Here is a 15,696-nt window from a genome sequence, read left to right as displayed (position 1 = left end):
GGAGAAGTGGAGGGATCGGGTGCACTGTGGGGGTGGATGGGTGAGGAGGGAGAGCGAGTGTGCTGGCTGGCTGCAGGGAGGCAGTTGGACTCAGGGTGACTCTGGGAAATGTAGTCTCAGTCCTGGTTGCAGAGTGGGAGGGGCAGAAGTGGAGGCAGAGGTTGGAGCGAAGTCAAGGCTGGATTGGGTGTTTTGACCCAGGTTCAATTCCAGCCTCAGGCAACTGTCTGTGTGGAGTTTGCACTTTCTCCAAGTGCCTGCATAGGTTTCTTCTGGGTGCTCTGGTTTCCTCCCACAGTCTAAAGACGTGCAGGTTAGGTGAATTGGCCATGCTAAGTTGCCCATAGTGGTCAGGGATGTGTAGGTTAGGCTCATTAGTCAGGGGAAAAGCAGAGTAATAAGACAGGGGATTGGGTCTTGGGTAGGTTACTCTTCCAAGGGTCAGTGTGGACTTGTTGGGCCAAGTGGCCTGTTTCCTCACTGTAGGGATTTTATGACAGTCCATTCTGGATTCCCACCACCTGTTGAGTGAAAAAGTTCTTCACCAAATCTTATTTGCAGTGTCCATAATGAAATCTTTCAAACCGTTCATTTTGTTTAATGTCATTTAGCTCTTGAGCTCCTTGTTCAATAAATGTTTTATTCTTTTTGATGAAATATGAGCTCTCTGACAGGGACAGTTAACTTTGTCCAATCAGGGAGCCCTGGCTGACAGATAAACAGAGGAGTGTCAGAAGGACTGATACTCTGGGACCTGACTCTGAAAAACAACATGCCAACCAACTTGACCCCCCTCCCGCTTCTGTCACCCTCAATCTCCCCATGCTTACTCTTGTTTCACCTTCGATCCAGCCTGTGCTGCCTTTGGGAGAGGTTGGCCTTCCCTCCATCACCCAGGAATGTGGTCATCATCCCAGAGCAGTCACACTTTTAACCTGAGGGTCATCACAGCTGTAGCAGGGGGAGAGAAGGTGGCACCTTCATGGTGGTCATACCTGTCATTAATCCACCGCAACCTCTCTTGGGGCTGCAAGAATTCAACCTCCCTCCCTCAGACAGCTCCCCTCCCTGGAAGGTAATATTGCTGCACCTTGTTTTGGGTTAATTAACCACTGAAATATGACTATGGGGAGCCAGCATTGGCTGGGCAGGCAGCCACGATTGACCCTGGATTCAGAAAGTCCCCGTGTAATTGGGCAACACATTAGGGAGCACAGTCTAGATTAGAGTCGTGCTGGAAAAGCACAGCAGGTCAGGCAGCATCTGAGGAGCAGGAAAATCGACATTTCTGCATTAGGGAGCACAGTGCCCACTGCCTCTGAAATCCCTCCCTTACTGAGAATACACTCTCAGTATTCACCTTTCTCAGCTGCCATCTGAATTTACAATAAATTCTGTGTCAAATGATCCTGCCCGTCCAGCTCCCTGATGAAGAAGCTGTGCTCTGAACGCTTCTACTTTCAAATAAACATGTTTGACTATCACCTGGTGTTGTGTGTTTTTTAACTTTGGCCATCTGAATGAGCTGCCATCTCAGACTGAATCAGCAGAACTGTTTTCCATTCATGATTTGAGAAGATTAAAGCCTAATCTTCAATCCCCAGCACAAAGCCCATTCTCAATCCATCACTCGGAGACACATACCTCAGAGAGACACCTATAGACAGCACAGAGTAACACACTCACTCTGTGAGACAGGTAGCACTGAGGAACATGATCACACTCCATGCTGGAGACAGGTGTCTCCGAATGTGGGTGCGTTACTGAACGCTGCCTGTAGGTGTCTCTCTGAGTAACAAATCCACACTGAGAGAGACCCCTCCAAGCAGCATTAAGTTAAACACTCGCCCTCAGAGAGGCACACATTCCAGATAGAGCTTTATTCCTGATGAAGGGCTTTGCCCGAAACATCGATTTTCCTGCTCCTCAGATGCTGCCTGACCTGCTGTGCTTTTCCAGTACCACTCTAATCTAGAATCTGGTTTCCAGCATCTGCAGTCCTTGTTTTTACCTCAGAGAGACACAGCTGACAATGTCAGTGATTGGCCAAAGATTGTTTCAGCAGCTACCCAACATGCAGCAGAGATTGCACAGTGCGATCCCATCAGATGGGCCTGGACCAACAGAGTGAAGAGGGAATGCATCAGATTGTACTTATTGAGTCCTAACAGCTTTCGGTTTCTGTTCTTTTTGGAATCTTGTAACCTACATAAATTCCTGATCAAAGGGATCATTTGAAAATGATTAATGATTAATGATTGTAATTGATTGACAGGCCAACCAGCCAATCTCGACAATGACCTGCTGAAATGCAGCCAATCAACTGGGGGGTGGGGAAGGTTATCTATTTCCAAAGCATACACCAGACAGAGACTGAATCTTCACCTTTATTCCCTTTTCCACATTCACATTGACAGAAAAAAAACTGCAATTAACAGCCCAGACAGAGGAAGCTGCTCAAATTCACAGCCACAATGGTGTTTAAGGAAAACATTTGTGGAGAATTGCTCAATAACATGAGAATCCTGTCCCTTTAAACAGTGACAAAACCTTAAATTGGAACTGACAGCTGAGCAGGAAGGAGATCTGGTTTATTGAAGCAGAGAATTCTGAGGTTCACATTGTTTTGTACAGCTGACAGTCTTCAGCAACTTCAAGAGATTTTACTTGGCATCACAAGTCAACCCTGTCCCCATCAAACACTCCCAGAACAGGGACAGCATGGGGTTTGACACAGCATAAAGCTCCCTCGACACTGTCGCAATGATGTGCTTTAATATCCAAACCTCAGAAGGTTCCCTGAGCAGTCCTGAGAAGGAAGAGAGTTGAAATTCAGTGCTGACAATGACCTTTGTCCTGCCAGCTCAGCCCTGTTCTATTTAAAGTTGTGTCTCCTCTGTGGACTGTCTCCAACACTCTACACACATTCTGATCTCCTGATGCTCTTGCTGAGGGGAGAGGGGAGGGTCACGTGGGTGAGGGCACAGGAGAAGCGAGCGTTGGACTCCCAGTCAGACCCAGAGAGGGTCAGCAGGCTGCTGACACTGTAGGTGCTGTCCGAAGCTCGCAGGTAGTTGCTGGTCTGAACCCCGTCCGAAATGACTGCACCGTCTTTCTTCCACTGCACCTCCAGCTCATCGGGATAGAAGTGATTGGCAAGGCACACCAGGGTGGCAGTGTCCTTGGCATTAATCTGCTCAGGGGAGGGGGGCAGCAGGGTCAGCTTGGGCTGAGAGTTGTCACGGACTGAAAGACAAAAGAAACAATTTTAATCCCTGACATTTGAAGGGAATTCAACCCTCACAATATTCACTGACAATACGATCTTTTTGAACATTCTTAGTCAATACAGAATAAACCCAACAAAAGAACAGACACTGTTCAAATTGCTTCTTGCGATCTGAGTGTCACTGGCAGGGCCAGCATTCATTACCGTCCCTAGATGTCCCTGAGAAGGTGATGGTGAAGCAGCAGAGAGAGAAGGGACAATTTTGGACCATCAGTTATGGAATGAATGTGGGAAGCTGGAAGGGCTATCGATGGGGAAGCATTTTAGTGACACTGATTAGAACTCAGTGAGATTGAGAGGAGGAATGGAAATGGAGAACCATGGAGCAAGTGTAAAAGTTTTCATTTTACTAAACTGTGTGGTGCTTTGGTAAAAGTGGATCGGAACCAATGGCATGATGGGAAATCAGTGTCAGGGCAGTGGGAGCCCTCGAAGGATGAGACAGACTGTTCAGAATCTGTTCCCACAATGAGTAAGGGTGGGACTCCCACATCTAGACCAAAGAAACAAGAGGATTGGGGTTCACGTACTGACATGGATTGGGAACTGGTTGGCAGGCAGCACAGAAAGAATGAGTCTTTTTCTGAATGGCAGGTAATAACAACTTAGGGTGCCACAGGGTCAGCCCTTGGTACCCAGTTATTCATAATAAATAACAATAGAGTCATAGGGGCCCAAAAGACCCATCAGCCCATTGTGTCCATACTGGTCAAAAAACAACAACCCAATAATTGTCATCCATTTTTCCAGCAAAAGGGAATTAGATGCAATGTGTATTTAAGAAGGAATTAGATACAGTTCTTAGGATTAAAGGGATCAAAGAATGTGGGGAGAAAGTAGGAACAGGGGACTGTGTTGGATGAACAGCCATGATCATATTGAAGGGTGGAGCAGGCCTTGAAGGGCCGAATGGCCTACTGCTGCTCCTGTGTTTGATGTTTCTATCTGTTTCTCAGATAATGAAGGAATGTCTCTCATCATTTTGAAGCTGGAAGTCAGATGGGTGTGGAGGTGGAAGATGTGGCCATGATGATTAATGCAGGTCAGTGAGGTGGTTCAGAAGACACATGGGATAAACTGTTTTTCTTTTTCCCTTGATGGAATGAGGGCATTGCTGGATCGGCAGCATTTATTGCCCATCCCTAATCACCCAAAGGACAGTTTAGAGTCACCCACATTGCTGTGGGTCTGGGGTCACATGGTAAGGATGGCAGTTTTCTTCCCTAAAGGACATAAGGGAATCAGATGCTTTTTCCTGACAATCAACGATGGTTTCATGGTCATCATTAGTCTCTTAATTGCAGATGTTGTTTTGAATGAATTTGAATGCCACCATCTGCTGGATTCTAACCCTGGTCCCCAGAACATTACCTGGATCTCTCGATTAACAGCTCAGCAATAACACCATTAGACCATCACCTCCCTTATCTCATTTTTGGTTGACTGTGAAAGCAAGGTGTTTGTTTATTCTGGAACTGTATAAAACCCCAGTTAGAGCACAGTGAGAGAACTGTGTACGGTTCTGGTCACCACATACAGGAAGGATGTGATTCCATTAGAGATGGCGACAGAGGAGGAGTTTGTCTGGAGTGGGGACTTTGAGCTTTGCGGAATGATTGGATTGGCTGGGACTGTTTTCTTTGGAACACAGGAGGCTGAGGGGAGATTTGATGGTGGTGTGTAAAATGATGAGGGGCCTGGACAGAGTGGGTAGGAAGGACTGATTTCCACCAGCACAGAGGGCAATAACCATGGGGAGAGATTGAAATCAGTTGGGGCAGGATTAGAGGGGGGTTGAGGGTCTTTGTTTTCACCCAGAGCTTGGTGGGATGTGGGACTCACTGTCTGAAAGGGTGGGAGAGGCAGAAACCCTCATCACATTGAAAAAACACTTAGATGTTCACTTGAAACAGCAAAACTTCCAGAGCTATGGAGCAAGAGCTGGAAAGTGGGATGGAGCGTGGTATCTCTTTAACAAACCTCCGATTACCCACAGATCAGGAGAACTTTATCCAAGAACATTGGAGAAGACTCGGATCCACACACACGTCAGGAAAGAATCACGTTGGGGTGTCTGTGTAGAAGATTCTAGATTATATTTCAAACCTTGCTGCACACTATTGGGCTGAGGTCAAGGGTGAGGCTGCAAAGAGTCTCAGTGTCCTAGGGTCAGACAGGGTCACTGCTCCTAATGACCCCATGACTCCTGGAAGGTGAGAGTGCGCAGACAATGGATGAGGATCCTGATCAGGAGACTCCAACCTTCAAGAAAGACTTGCACTTGTGTAGCACCTGTCCCCAACTCAGGGTGTCCCACTGGATCTTTCCAGCAGACTGTGCACAGCGAGATCCCAAACACCATGTGATAATTAGCAGAGAAATACATTCTGAGTGATTTTGACTGGGGGATAAATATTGACCAGGGACACCAGGGGGAACTGCCTGCTCTTCATCCAATAGTGCCATGGAATGGCATCTTTCACAACTGAAAGACTCTCAGTTATTCCAAAAAATGAAGAATAGTTCCTTGAAGATGAAGTTGCAGGTACATAGGGAAGTGACAAAGTTATTTGGTTTGCTTTCCTTTATTTGTCAGTGCATTGAGTATTGGAGTTGGGAGCTGTTGCGGCTGTACAGGACATTGGTTAGGGCACTTTTGGGATACTGTGTGCAATTCAGTTCTCCTTGCTGTAGGAAAAATGTTGCGAATCTTAAAATGATTGACAAGGATGTTGCCAAGGTTGGAGGGTTTGCATGAAAAGGAGAGGCTGAATAGGCTGAGGCTGTTTTCCCTGGATCATTGCATGTTGATGGGTGATCGTATAGAGGTTTATAAAATCATGAGCGGCATAGATAGAGTGAATAGAGAAGATTTTTTCTCCAGAGTTGGGAAGTCCAGAACTGGAGGGCATAGGCTGAAGGTGACAGGGGAAAGATTTAAAAGGGACCTAAGGGACGTTTTCAATCAGAGGGTGTTAAATGTATGGAATGAGCTGCCAGAGGAGGTGGTGAAGGCTGGTACAATTACAACATTTAAAAGGCATGGGTATGTAAATAGAAAGATGTTAGAGGGATATGGGCCAAATGCTGGCAAGTGGGACTAGATTAATTTCGGATATCTGGTCAGCATGGACGAGTTGGACCGAAGGGTCGGATTCTGTGCTGTCCATCCCTCTGACTCTAATTGTATTTCAATCCAGCCCTTAACACTTCAGGCTCTCCCAAAGACATTTACAGACAGTTTTGTTTGACAAACAGTCACTGTTGCAATGTCAGTAACGTGGCAGCCAGTTTCTGCACAGCAAGATCCCACTAGAAGCAATGAGATCAAAGACCAATAATGATGTTGGCTCAACGATAAATATTGGCCTGAACTCAACCCAAAGAGAAAGTAATTTGGTTCAGTTGGATGGAAAATGAGAAAATGGAAGGTAAAGGAGAAGGTAGGATTGCTGGTTAGTGATGGGATTGATTGTTACCAAAAAATAAAAGAAAGGGATGGAATTTTTGAATATCAAAGGGATCATAAAAGTGCAGGGAAAATCAATAATAGAACAAACTTAAAGAGTTTGTATCTAAATGCACAAAGCATTCTGAGTAAGGTTGACAAAGTGATGTCACAATTCCAGGTAAATTGAGTTTCCAAGGAATTTAAACTAGTTAAAGTTGAGGAGGGCTCAGGAAAGGTTATTCATTTTTCTAGAAGATGTAAAAGGACAGAGAGTACAGAAAGGATCAGGAATCGAACATAAAGCACAGCAGATAAGGGGACAATGATGGGAAGGAGAGCAATCAATGCAGGACTAAGGGTGTTGTACTTAAATGCACACAATATACACAATGGGCTGGTAGTACAGATTGAAACTGGCAGGTACGATGTTGTGGGTATCACAGGGACATGGCTGAAAGGGAATTCGGGCTGGGAACTAAATATCCAAGGTTACGTGTCCTATCAAAAGGACGGGCAGATTGGCAGAGGGGGAAGAGTTGCCTTGTTAGTGAGAAATGAAATTAAATCAATAGCAAGAAGTGATGTAGAGTTAGAAGGTGTAGAATCTGTGTGGGTAGAGCTGAGGAACTGCAATAAATAAAGAATCTGATGCAAGTTATGTCCAGGTCTCCAAGCAGTAATCAGGGTGTGGGGAAGGAAATCAATTAGGAGACAGAAAATGTCAGGGCAGACTTCAATGGATAGGTGGGCTGGGTAGTGTATCTCAAGGAAAGGTTTCATGGAATGTCGATGATTTTGGAGCAGCTTGTGGTTGAGCCATTATGGAACTGGCAGGTCTGGATTCAGTGATGTGTATTGAGGCAAACTTGATTAGTGAGTTTAAGGTGAAAGTATCCCTGTGGATAAGTGACCATAATACAATAGAATTCCCCCTGTAGTTTGAGAGGGAGAAGTTGCAATCAGATTGAACAGTATTTCAGTTGAGTAAAGGTCACTCAATGTGGTGGAGAATAGTGGGAAGCCCGAGGATTAGGGAGCCTTTAAAAACCTGCAGAGGATAACTGAAAAAGCATTAAGGGTGGAGAATGTGAAATGTGGGAGTTATCTAGCCAGTAATATAAAAGAAGATTGCAGGAGTTTTATCAGGTGTATAAAAAGGAAGAGGGAGTCAAAAATAGACTATGGATCACTGGAAAATGAGGCTGGAGAAAGAATAACAGGAAATGAAGGAATAGCAGAGGAATTGAATAGATATTTTGCCTCAGTCTGCACCATGGAAAACACCAGCAGTGTCCCAGTAATTCAAGACTGTCAGGGGTCGGAGGGGAGTGTAGTGGCCATCACTAAGGAGGAGGTACTGGGGAAGCTGAAAGGTCTGAATATGGATAACGCAACGAGACTGGATGAACTACACCCATGTGTTCTGAAGGAGATCGCTGAGGAGATTGTGGAGGCATTGGTGATGATCTTTCAGTAATCAATGGAGTCAGGGTATGGAGGTGAGATGGGGACGGATTTGGTGGGGGCAAGGGACAGGAAAATGGCTCACATACCACCCCTGTTTCAGAAGGGAGGGAGATAGAAGGTGGGACATTGTAGGCCAGTTAGCCAGGACTCAGTTGTTGGTAAGGTTTTAGACTTCAATTTAAGGATGAAATTGCAGAGGATTGGAAGTGCAATGGCTTCATCAAGGAGACGTCATGCCTGGCAAATCTGTTAGAATTCTTTGAGGAGGCAATGAGCCAGTCAGACAAAGGAGAGTCCGAGGAAGTAATCTATTTGGATTTCCACAAGGCATTTGACATAAGATAAGCGCCCACAGTATTAGTGGCAATGTAGTGGCATGGATTGAAGACTGGCAGGTTGGCATAAAGCAGAGCATGAGGAACAATGGCCACTGGTGACTAGTAGAGTTCTGCAGTTGTCAATGTTATGGCCATAACTATTCACGTTATACATTAACAATCTGGATGAAGGAAGTGAAGACACTGTTGCTAAGTTTGCAGGTGACATGAGGTAGGTGGAGGGACAGTGTTGAGGAAGTGGGAAGGCTGTAAAAGCTCCTGGATAGGCTCGGAGAGTGGGCAAAGAAGTGGCAGATAGAATACAATGTGTTACAGTGTGAGGGTGTGCACTTTGGGAGGAAGAAGAGATGCAAAGACTGTTTGCTAAATGAGGAAAGCCTTTGGAAATCTAAAGCACAAACCTCATTCAGGATTCCCTTCAGTTTAACAGGCAGGTTCAGTTTGTGCTTGGGAAGGCAAATGAAATGTTCGCATTCATTTCAATAGGGCCAGAATACAAGAGCAGAGATGTACTGCTGAGGCTGTGTAAGGCTCTGGTCAGACTGCATTTGGAATATTGTGAGCAGATTAGGGACCCATATTCTAAGAAACAATGTGCTGGCATTGGAGGGGTTTACAAGAATGATCCTGGGGATGAAAGGCTTGTCATATGAGGCGTGGTTGAGGACTCTGGGTCTGTACTCAATGGCATTTAGAAGGATGAGGAGGGATCTTATTGAAATTTGCAGAATACAGATAGGCCTGGATAGAGTCGATGCAGGACAGACTCGGGAACCAAGGCACAGCCTCAGAATGAAGGGCCGACCCTTTTGAGCTGAGGTGAGGAGGAATTTCTTCAGCCAGAAGGTGGTGAATCTGTGGAACTCATTGTTACAGAGGGCAGGGGAGGCCAAGTCACTAAGTGTACTTAAGACAGAGATAGATAGGTTCGTGATTGTGAAGGGGATCGAACGTTCCTGTGGAGTAGGCAGGAGAATGGGGGTGAGAAGCATATCAGCCAAGATCAAATGGCAGAGCAGATTCAATGGGCTGATTGGCTGATTTCTGCTCCTATTTCTTAAAGACTTCTGGAGAGTTTCCCCAAAACCTTGGAACACTGAACCCACTGGACTGTGAGCCCTCCTGGAGCTGTTTGTCATCAGAACTTTGCCAAGAGACAACCAAAGAGTGGAGAGAGTGTGCATCCATGTGGGAATTTCAGAATGTTTCCCAGCTCCTGGAATACCATGAGTACAGGAAGTGAGGTCTGTGACAGCAGTTAGAGCTCTGGGTTTTGGAGCTTGAGCAGCAGCTGGTGTCAGTGCGGAGCGTCCGTGAGGCTGAGAGCTCCGTGGAGAGCACGTTTCTAGATATGGTCACTCTGCAGCCTCAGAGTATGCAGGGAGAAAGGGAATGGGGGAGCAGCAGACAGTCCAAAAGGATCAGGCAGCTAGTATAAGAGTCCCCTGGCATCCTACTCTCCAACCAGGATACAGTTCAGAATCCTGATGAGAATGATGGTTCATCTGGAGAGTGCAGCCAGAGCCAAGTCCATGGCATCACTGGTGACTCAGCTATAATGGGGGGTTGCCGGGGCGGGGGGGAGGGCGGGGTGGTATTAGCAAGACTGGAAGAGTGATCGTGAAAGGAGATTTGAGACTGAGGGCATCGATAGGTGTTTCTGCAGCTGCAGATGGGAATCCAGGATGGTGTGTTGTCTCCCTGGTGCCAGCGTCAAGGATGTCACTGAGCGACTGCAGAGCACCCTGAGGGGAGAGGGGGAACAGACAGCAGTCGTGGTCCACATCGGTCCCAGTGACAGAGGGAGAAAAGGGATGTAGTCCTGCTGTCAGAATTTAGGGAGCTCAGAAGGGAATTAACATCAGGAACTCAAAAGTAGGAATCTTCAGATTACTCCCAGTGGCCCACGCAAGTGACAAGAGGAGCAGGAGGATAACACAAGTGACTGTGGGGCTGGAAAGAGGATCCAGGAGGGAGGGTTTTAGATTCTTGTGACATTGGGAGTGGGTCTGGGGGAGATGGGACCTGGATAGACCAGACAGCGTTGCTCCTGAACAGAGCTGGCACTGAGCTCCTTTGAGGTGATCTACTCGTGCTGTTGGAGAGGGTTTAAACTAACTTGGCAGAGCTGTGGGAGTCAGGAAGTAATACCAGAGAGGAACACCAAGGTCCACAGAATCATCAGTGCAGTCAATAAGTTACCACCCAATGGGAAGGATTTAGAGGGATACATTTGCAAGGAATTTACAGTGACCTGCAAATATAATAGTCATTACAAATGGGGTTGGGGGGGTGGAATTTCTTTAATTTCTGAATATAGACTGGGGTAGTAGCAATGTGAAGGACAGAGGGGCCAGAGTCGTGAGAGTGTGTTCATGTGAATTTTCTCCAGCCGCATGTTTCCAGGCCAATGAAAAAGGAGGCTCTGCTAGATCTGGATCTTGGGAATGAGGAGGCCCAAGTGGATCAAGTGTCAGTGAGAGGACACTTAAGGAAGAGTGATCATTGTATCACAAAGTTGAGGGTGACGGTAGAAAAGAACAAAGGCCTTTTCAGGGTCAAACATCTTCACTGAGGAAAATGCCAGCTTCTATAGGATATGGATGTATCGGATCTGAATAAAGTGGGATCAAAGGTTGGCAGGAAAGTCCTGAAAAGAATAATAGAGGATGTGGACCAGGTATATTCGAGATACATTTGAAGGAGGGCAAACAATTCCTGAACTTACTCAAGGGCAAAAGTGGTAGAATTATGGTAAATAAGAAAAGGGCAAAAGAGTAACTAGAGAGAGAATAGGGCCCCATGAAGATGAACAATGTACCTCTGGGTGGATCCACAGGAAATGGTTTAGGTCTTAAATGAATATTCCAGGTCAGTATTTTTCATGGAGAAAGACATGGAAATTTGGGAACTTGGGAAGTAAATAGTAATGTCTTGACACAAGTCCACATTATAGAAGAGGATTTCTTAAAGTGCAAGATGGTAGATAAATCTCCAGGACCTGATCAGGTGTATCCCAGGACATTGTGGAAAGCGAGGAAAGAGATTGTTGGACCCTTGCTGAGGTATGTTTCTGATTGACCGCCATGAGTGAGGTTCTGGAGAACCAGAGAGGTTGGCTAATGTTAACCATTATTTAAGAAAGGCTGTAAGGAAAAGCCAGGGAACTATAAACCAGTGAGTCTGATGTCATTGCTGGGTAAGTTATTGGAGTGAATTCTGAGGGACAGGATTTACATGCATTTGGACAATCAATGCAGTTTTGTGCATGGTAATCATGTCTCACTAACATGATTGAGGTTGTTTGAAGAGAAGATTGGGGTAGGCAGAACAGTACACACTGTCTATATGGACTTCAGCAAAGCATTTGACAAGGTTCCACATGATAGACTGATTAGTAAGATTAGGCCACATGGGATCCAGGGGAGCTAGCCATTTGGGTAAAAAAAAATGACTTCAAGATAGGAGACAGAGAGTAGTGGTAAGTGGTTGCTTTTCAGACTGGAGGTCAGATGTCAGCTGTGTGCCACAAGGATTGGTGCTGGGTCCATGGCTTTTAATCATTTAAATAAATGATTTGGACGTGAATATAGGAATTATGGCGAGTTTGTAAATGACACCAAAATTGGTGGTACAGTGGATAGTGAAGAAGCATATCTGAGAGTACAGTGGGACCTTGATCATTTGGGGAAATGGGCAGAGGTGTGGCAAATGGACAAAAGTGCAGACTGCAGATGCTGGAAACCAGAGTTTAGATCAGAGTGGTGCTGGAAAAGCACAGCATGTCAGGCAGCATCCGAGGAGCAGAAAAATCGACTTTTCAGCTAGAGGAATACTGATGAAGGGCTTTTGCCTGAAACGTCAATTATCCTGCTCCTCGGATGTTGCCTGACCTGCTGTGCTTTTCCAGCACCGCTCCGATCTAAACGTGTGACAAATGGAGTTCAATTTAGATAAATGTGAGATGTTGCATTTTGGAAAATCAAACCAGGGCAGGACTTGTACTGTTAATGGTGGGGCCCTGTGGGGTGTTGCTCAACAAAGTGACCTCGGGGTGCAGGGGCAGGGGCAAGTGCAGGGTGCAGGGGCAGGGGCAGTGGCCGGTGCAGGGGCAGGGGCAGTGGCAGGTGCAGGGTGCAGGGGCAGGGGCAGGGGCAGGTGCATGGGCAGGGGCAGGGGCATTATTCCTTGACAGTGAAGTCACAGGGAGACAGGGAGATGAAGAAGGTGTTGGGTACACTTGCCTTTATTGGTCACTGCACTAAGTATCAGAGTTGGGACATCATTTGCAGCTGTACAGGAAATTGGTGAGGCTATTTTGGGAATAATGTGAACAATTCTGATCATCCTGTGATAGGAAGGATGCTGTTAAACTTAAAATTCTGGAGAAAAGATTTACATGGATGTTGCCTGGAACTGGAGGGTTTGAACTGTCGGAAGAGGTTATTTTTCCTGCAGGATCGGAGACTGAGGGGTGGCCTTATAGATGTTTATAAAATCTTGACAGGCATGGACAGGGTGTACATCCCAGGTCTTTGCCTTGGGAAAGGGAATGCAAAACTAGAGGGTATAGGTTTAAGATGAGAGGCAAAAGATCCAAAAGGGACCTGAGGGGTAACTTGTCACACAGAGGGTGGTGCGTGTCCAGATCGAGCTGTCAGAGAAAATGCTGGAGACAGATACAATTATAACATTTAAAAGATGTTTGGATGGGTACATGAATAGGAAGGGTTTAGAGGGATGTGGGCTAAATGCTGGCAAATGGGATGAGGTCAGTTTTGGATATCTAGTTAGCATGGAGGAGTTAGACCGAAAGATCTGTTTCCACGCTGTCTGACTCTGTGAACATTAGTGGCTGGAAAAACTGAGATCTTTTACCCTGAAGTGCCGGAGGCTGAGGAGTGACCTTACAGAGGTTTATAAAATCATGAGGGACATAAATAATGTGAATAATGCAGGAAGGAGGTGAATGTTTTGTAGAGCTGGCAAACATATGCACAAAGATCATTCCAGGGATGAGGAATATCAGTTATGAAGATAGATTGGAGAATTTGGGACTGTCTTCTTTGGAGAAAGTTACAGATCACACAACATCAGGTTATAGTCCAACAGGTTAATGTGGAAGCACTAGCTTTTGGAGCACCGCTGACAACCATTTGATGAAGGAGGGGCGCTCCGAAAGCTAGTGCTTCCAAATAAACCCCCTGTTGGACTATAACCTGGTGTTGTGTGATTTTTAACTTTGTCCACCCCAGTCCAACACCGGCACCTTCAAGTCTTTGGAGAAGGCAGCGAGGAGAATTGTTCCAGAAATTCAAAATCAGGAGGGGGCCTGGAACAGAGTAAATAGGGAGAAAATGATTCCACTTGTGAAAGGATTGAGACCGAGAGGCCACAGATTGAAAGTAATTGGAAAAGTAAGAAAAGTGAGATGAGGGAAAACATTTTCAGCCAGTGGGTGGTTAAGGTGTGGAATGCACTGCCTGAGTGTGGTGGAGGCAGCTTCAATTGAAACATTCCGAAGGGAATGAGACTGTTATCTGAAAAGGAACAATGTGCAGGGTGACAGGGAGAAGGCAGGAGAATGACACTCAGTGAATTGCTCATTCAGAGAGCTAGTCCAAACAGGATGGGCAGAATGGCCTTCTTGTGCGCTGTAACAATTCTGTGATTGTGTGATTGAGCAGAGCTGAAGCTGGGGGAGGTGGGAGCTCGGTGTCTCACTGTGCTGCTGCTGCTGCTGCTGCTGCTGCTGCTGAGGTCAGTGAGATCAGAGACTGGGACAGGGAGCCAGAGCTCACATCAAACTCTGCCCCGTGTCCGTCACACTGAGACTGGCAGGAGGCTACTCACTGATTTCACTCCATGCTGCAGGAATGGGACCACAGGCTGCAAATGGACAGAGCTCCTCCACACGGTGAGTAAAACTTACTGACTTATATCTTGCTTTTTTTAAAGCGGGCATGAAAGTAAAGAAATACAGCTGGACACCCTGTTAGACACAGTGCTCCTCAATCAACCATTTCATTCACTGCAGCTCCCCACTAACACCTTCAACAAATCAGCAACTGTATTTTAGAAAGTGTGTTTCAGTATTGACAGGGTTAATAACAGAGGATTGAGGTTTACTTACTCAGTCTGAGCTTGGTTCCTTTACCGAACGTAAAAGGCCAGCTGTAATACTGCTGACAGGAATAGTCAGCGACATCCTCATTCTGAATGTTGCTGATTGTCAGGGTGAAACTGGTCCCTGATCCACTGCCGGTGAATCGATCGGAGACTCCTGTGAATCGAGTTGTTGCAGCATAGATCAGGAGAGAGGGTTTCTGACCTTCTCGCTGCTGGTACCAAGCAAGGTAGCTGCTAATGCTTTGACTGGCCTTACAGGTGATGGTTGCGGTCTGGCCCAGTCCCACTGACAGCACCGGGGGAGACTGGGTCATGGTGATGTCCCCACTGATACCTGAGGGGTCAGAGAGAAACACAATGCAGTCAGAACTGTCACACAAAGAGCCTGTCAAATGAGAGATTGTTGGAGACACTGAGCATTCCTCTGGTTTCAGCATTTTCCCTTCAATCACAAGTCAGTGGAATTGGAGTGAAATGGAGAGCAGCTAAAGATTCAAGGTGGAAGGAGAGAGATTTGTACCTGAGACACAGAATGCCAGGGGCCAGATCAGCTGGATGTGTGAAATCATGGTGTGTGCTCCTGTCCCTGTGCCTGGTTCCTGATAAACTCTCCCTTCACTGGGCTCTGCTTTATAAAGCTGCAGCCTGTGAGAGTCTGACTGGGTGTTCCTCAGTATGTAAATGGCATTAGGCAGAGAGAGCCACATCAGCCCCTCACACTTTCACTTCTCTCTCTCTGTCTCCGCCATTCTCCCTCTCTGTCTGTCTATCCTAGAGAGATATTGATGTGAACTGCGCTGAATTAGACCATTTGGCCCATTGTGTCTGTGCTGGACAACAAAGAGCTTGACAAACTAATCCCATTTTCCCGCTCTTGGTCCATAGGCCTGGAAGCTACAGCAACACAAATGTATATCTAAACATTGCTGCAATGTCACGAGAGTTTGTGACTCAGCCAGCCTTTCAGGCAGTGAGTTCCAGACTCCCAGCACCCTCTGGGTGAAAACATTTCTCCTCAACTC

General features: G+C 46.3%; 2 gene segments (V, D, J or C); one reads left to right on the top strand and one right to left on the bottom strand.

The window, feature by feature from the left end:
* Positions 1-15,696, top strand: part of LOC132818608 (Ig kappa chain V-V region MOPC 149-like) — a gene marked incomplete at its 3' end in the record, with an annotated part of 322,978 nt that overhangs the window by 54,933 nt on the left and 252,349 nt on the right.
* LOC132818607 (Ig kappa chain V region Mem5-like) lies at positions 2,389-15,262 on the bottom strand. The segment is given in 3 exon segments: positions 2,389-3,246; positions 14,679-15,008; positions 15,195-15,262. Coding segments are annotated over 3 exon segments (708 nt in total).

This window comes from Hemiscyllium ocellatum, chromosome 9 (genome assembly GCF_020745735.1).
Source record: "Hemiscyllium ocellatum isolate sHemOce1 chromosome 9, sHemOce1.pat.X.cur, whole genome shotgun sequence".
In the NCBI taxonomy this organism is placed as follows: domain Eukaryota; kingdom Metazoa; phylum Chordata; class Chondrichthyes; order Orectolobiformes; family Hemiscylliidae; genus Hemiscyllium; species Hemiscyllium ocellatum.
Note: the sequence above shows the minus strand (reverse complement) of the source record. Positions and strands in the feature narration are given on the sequence as shown.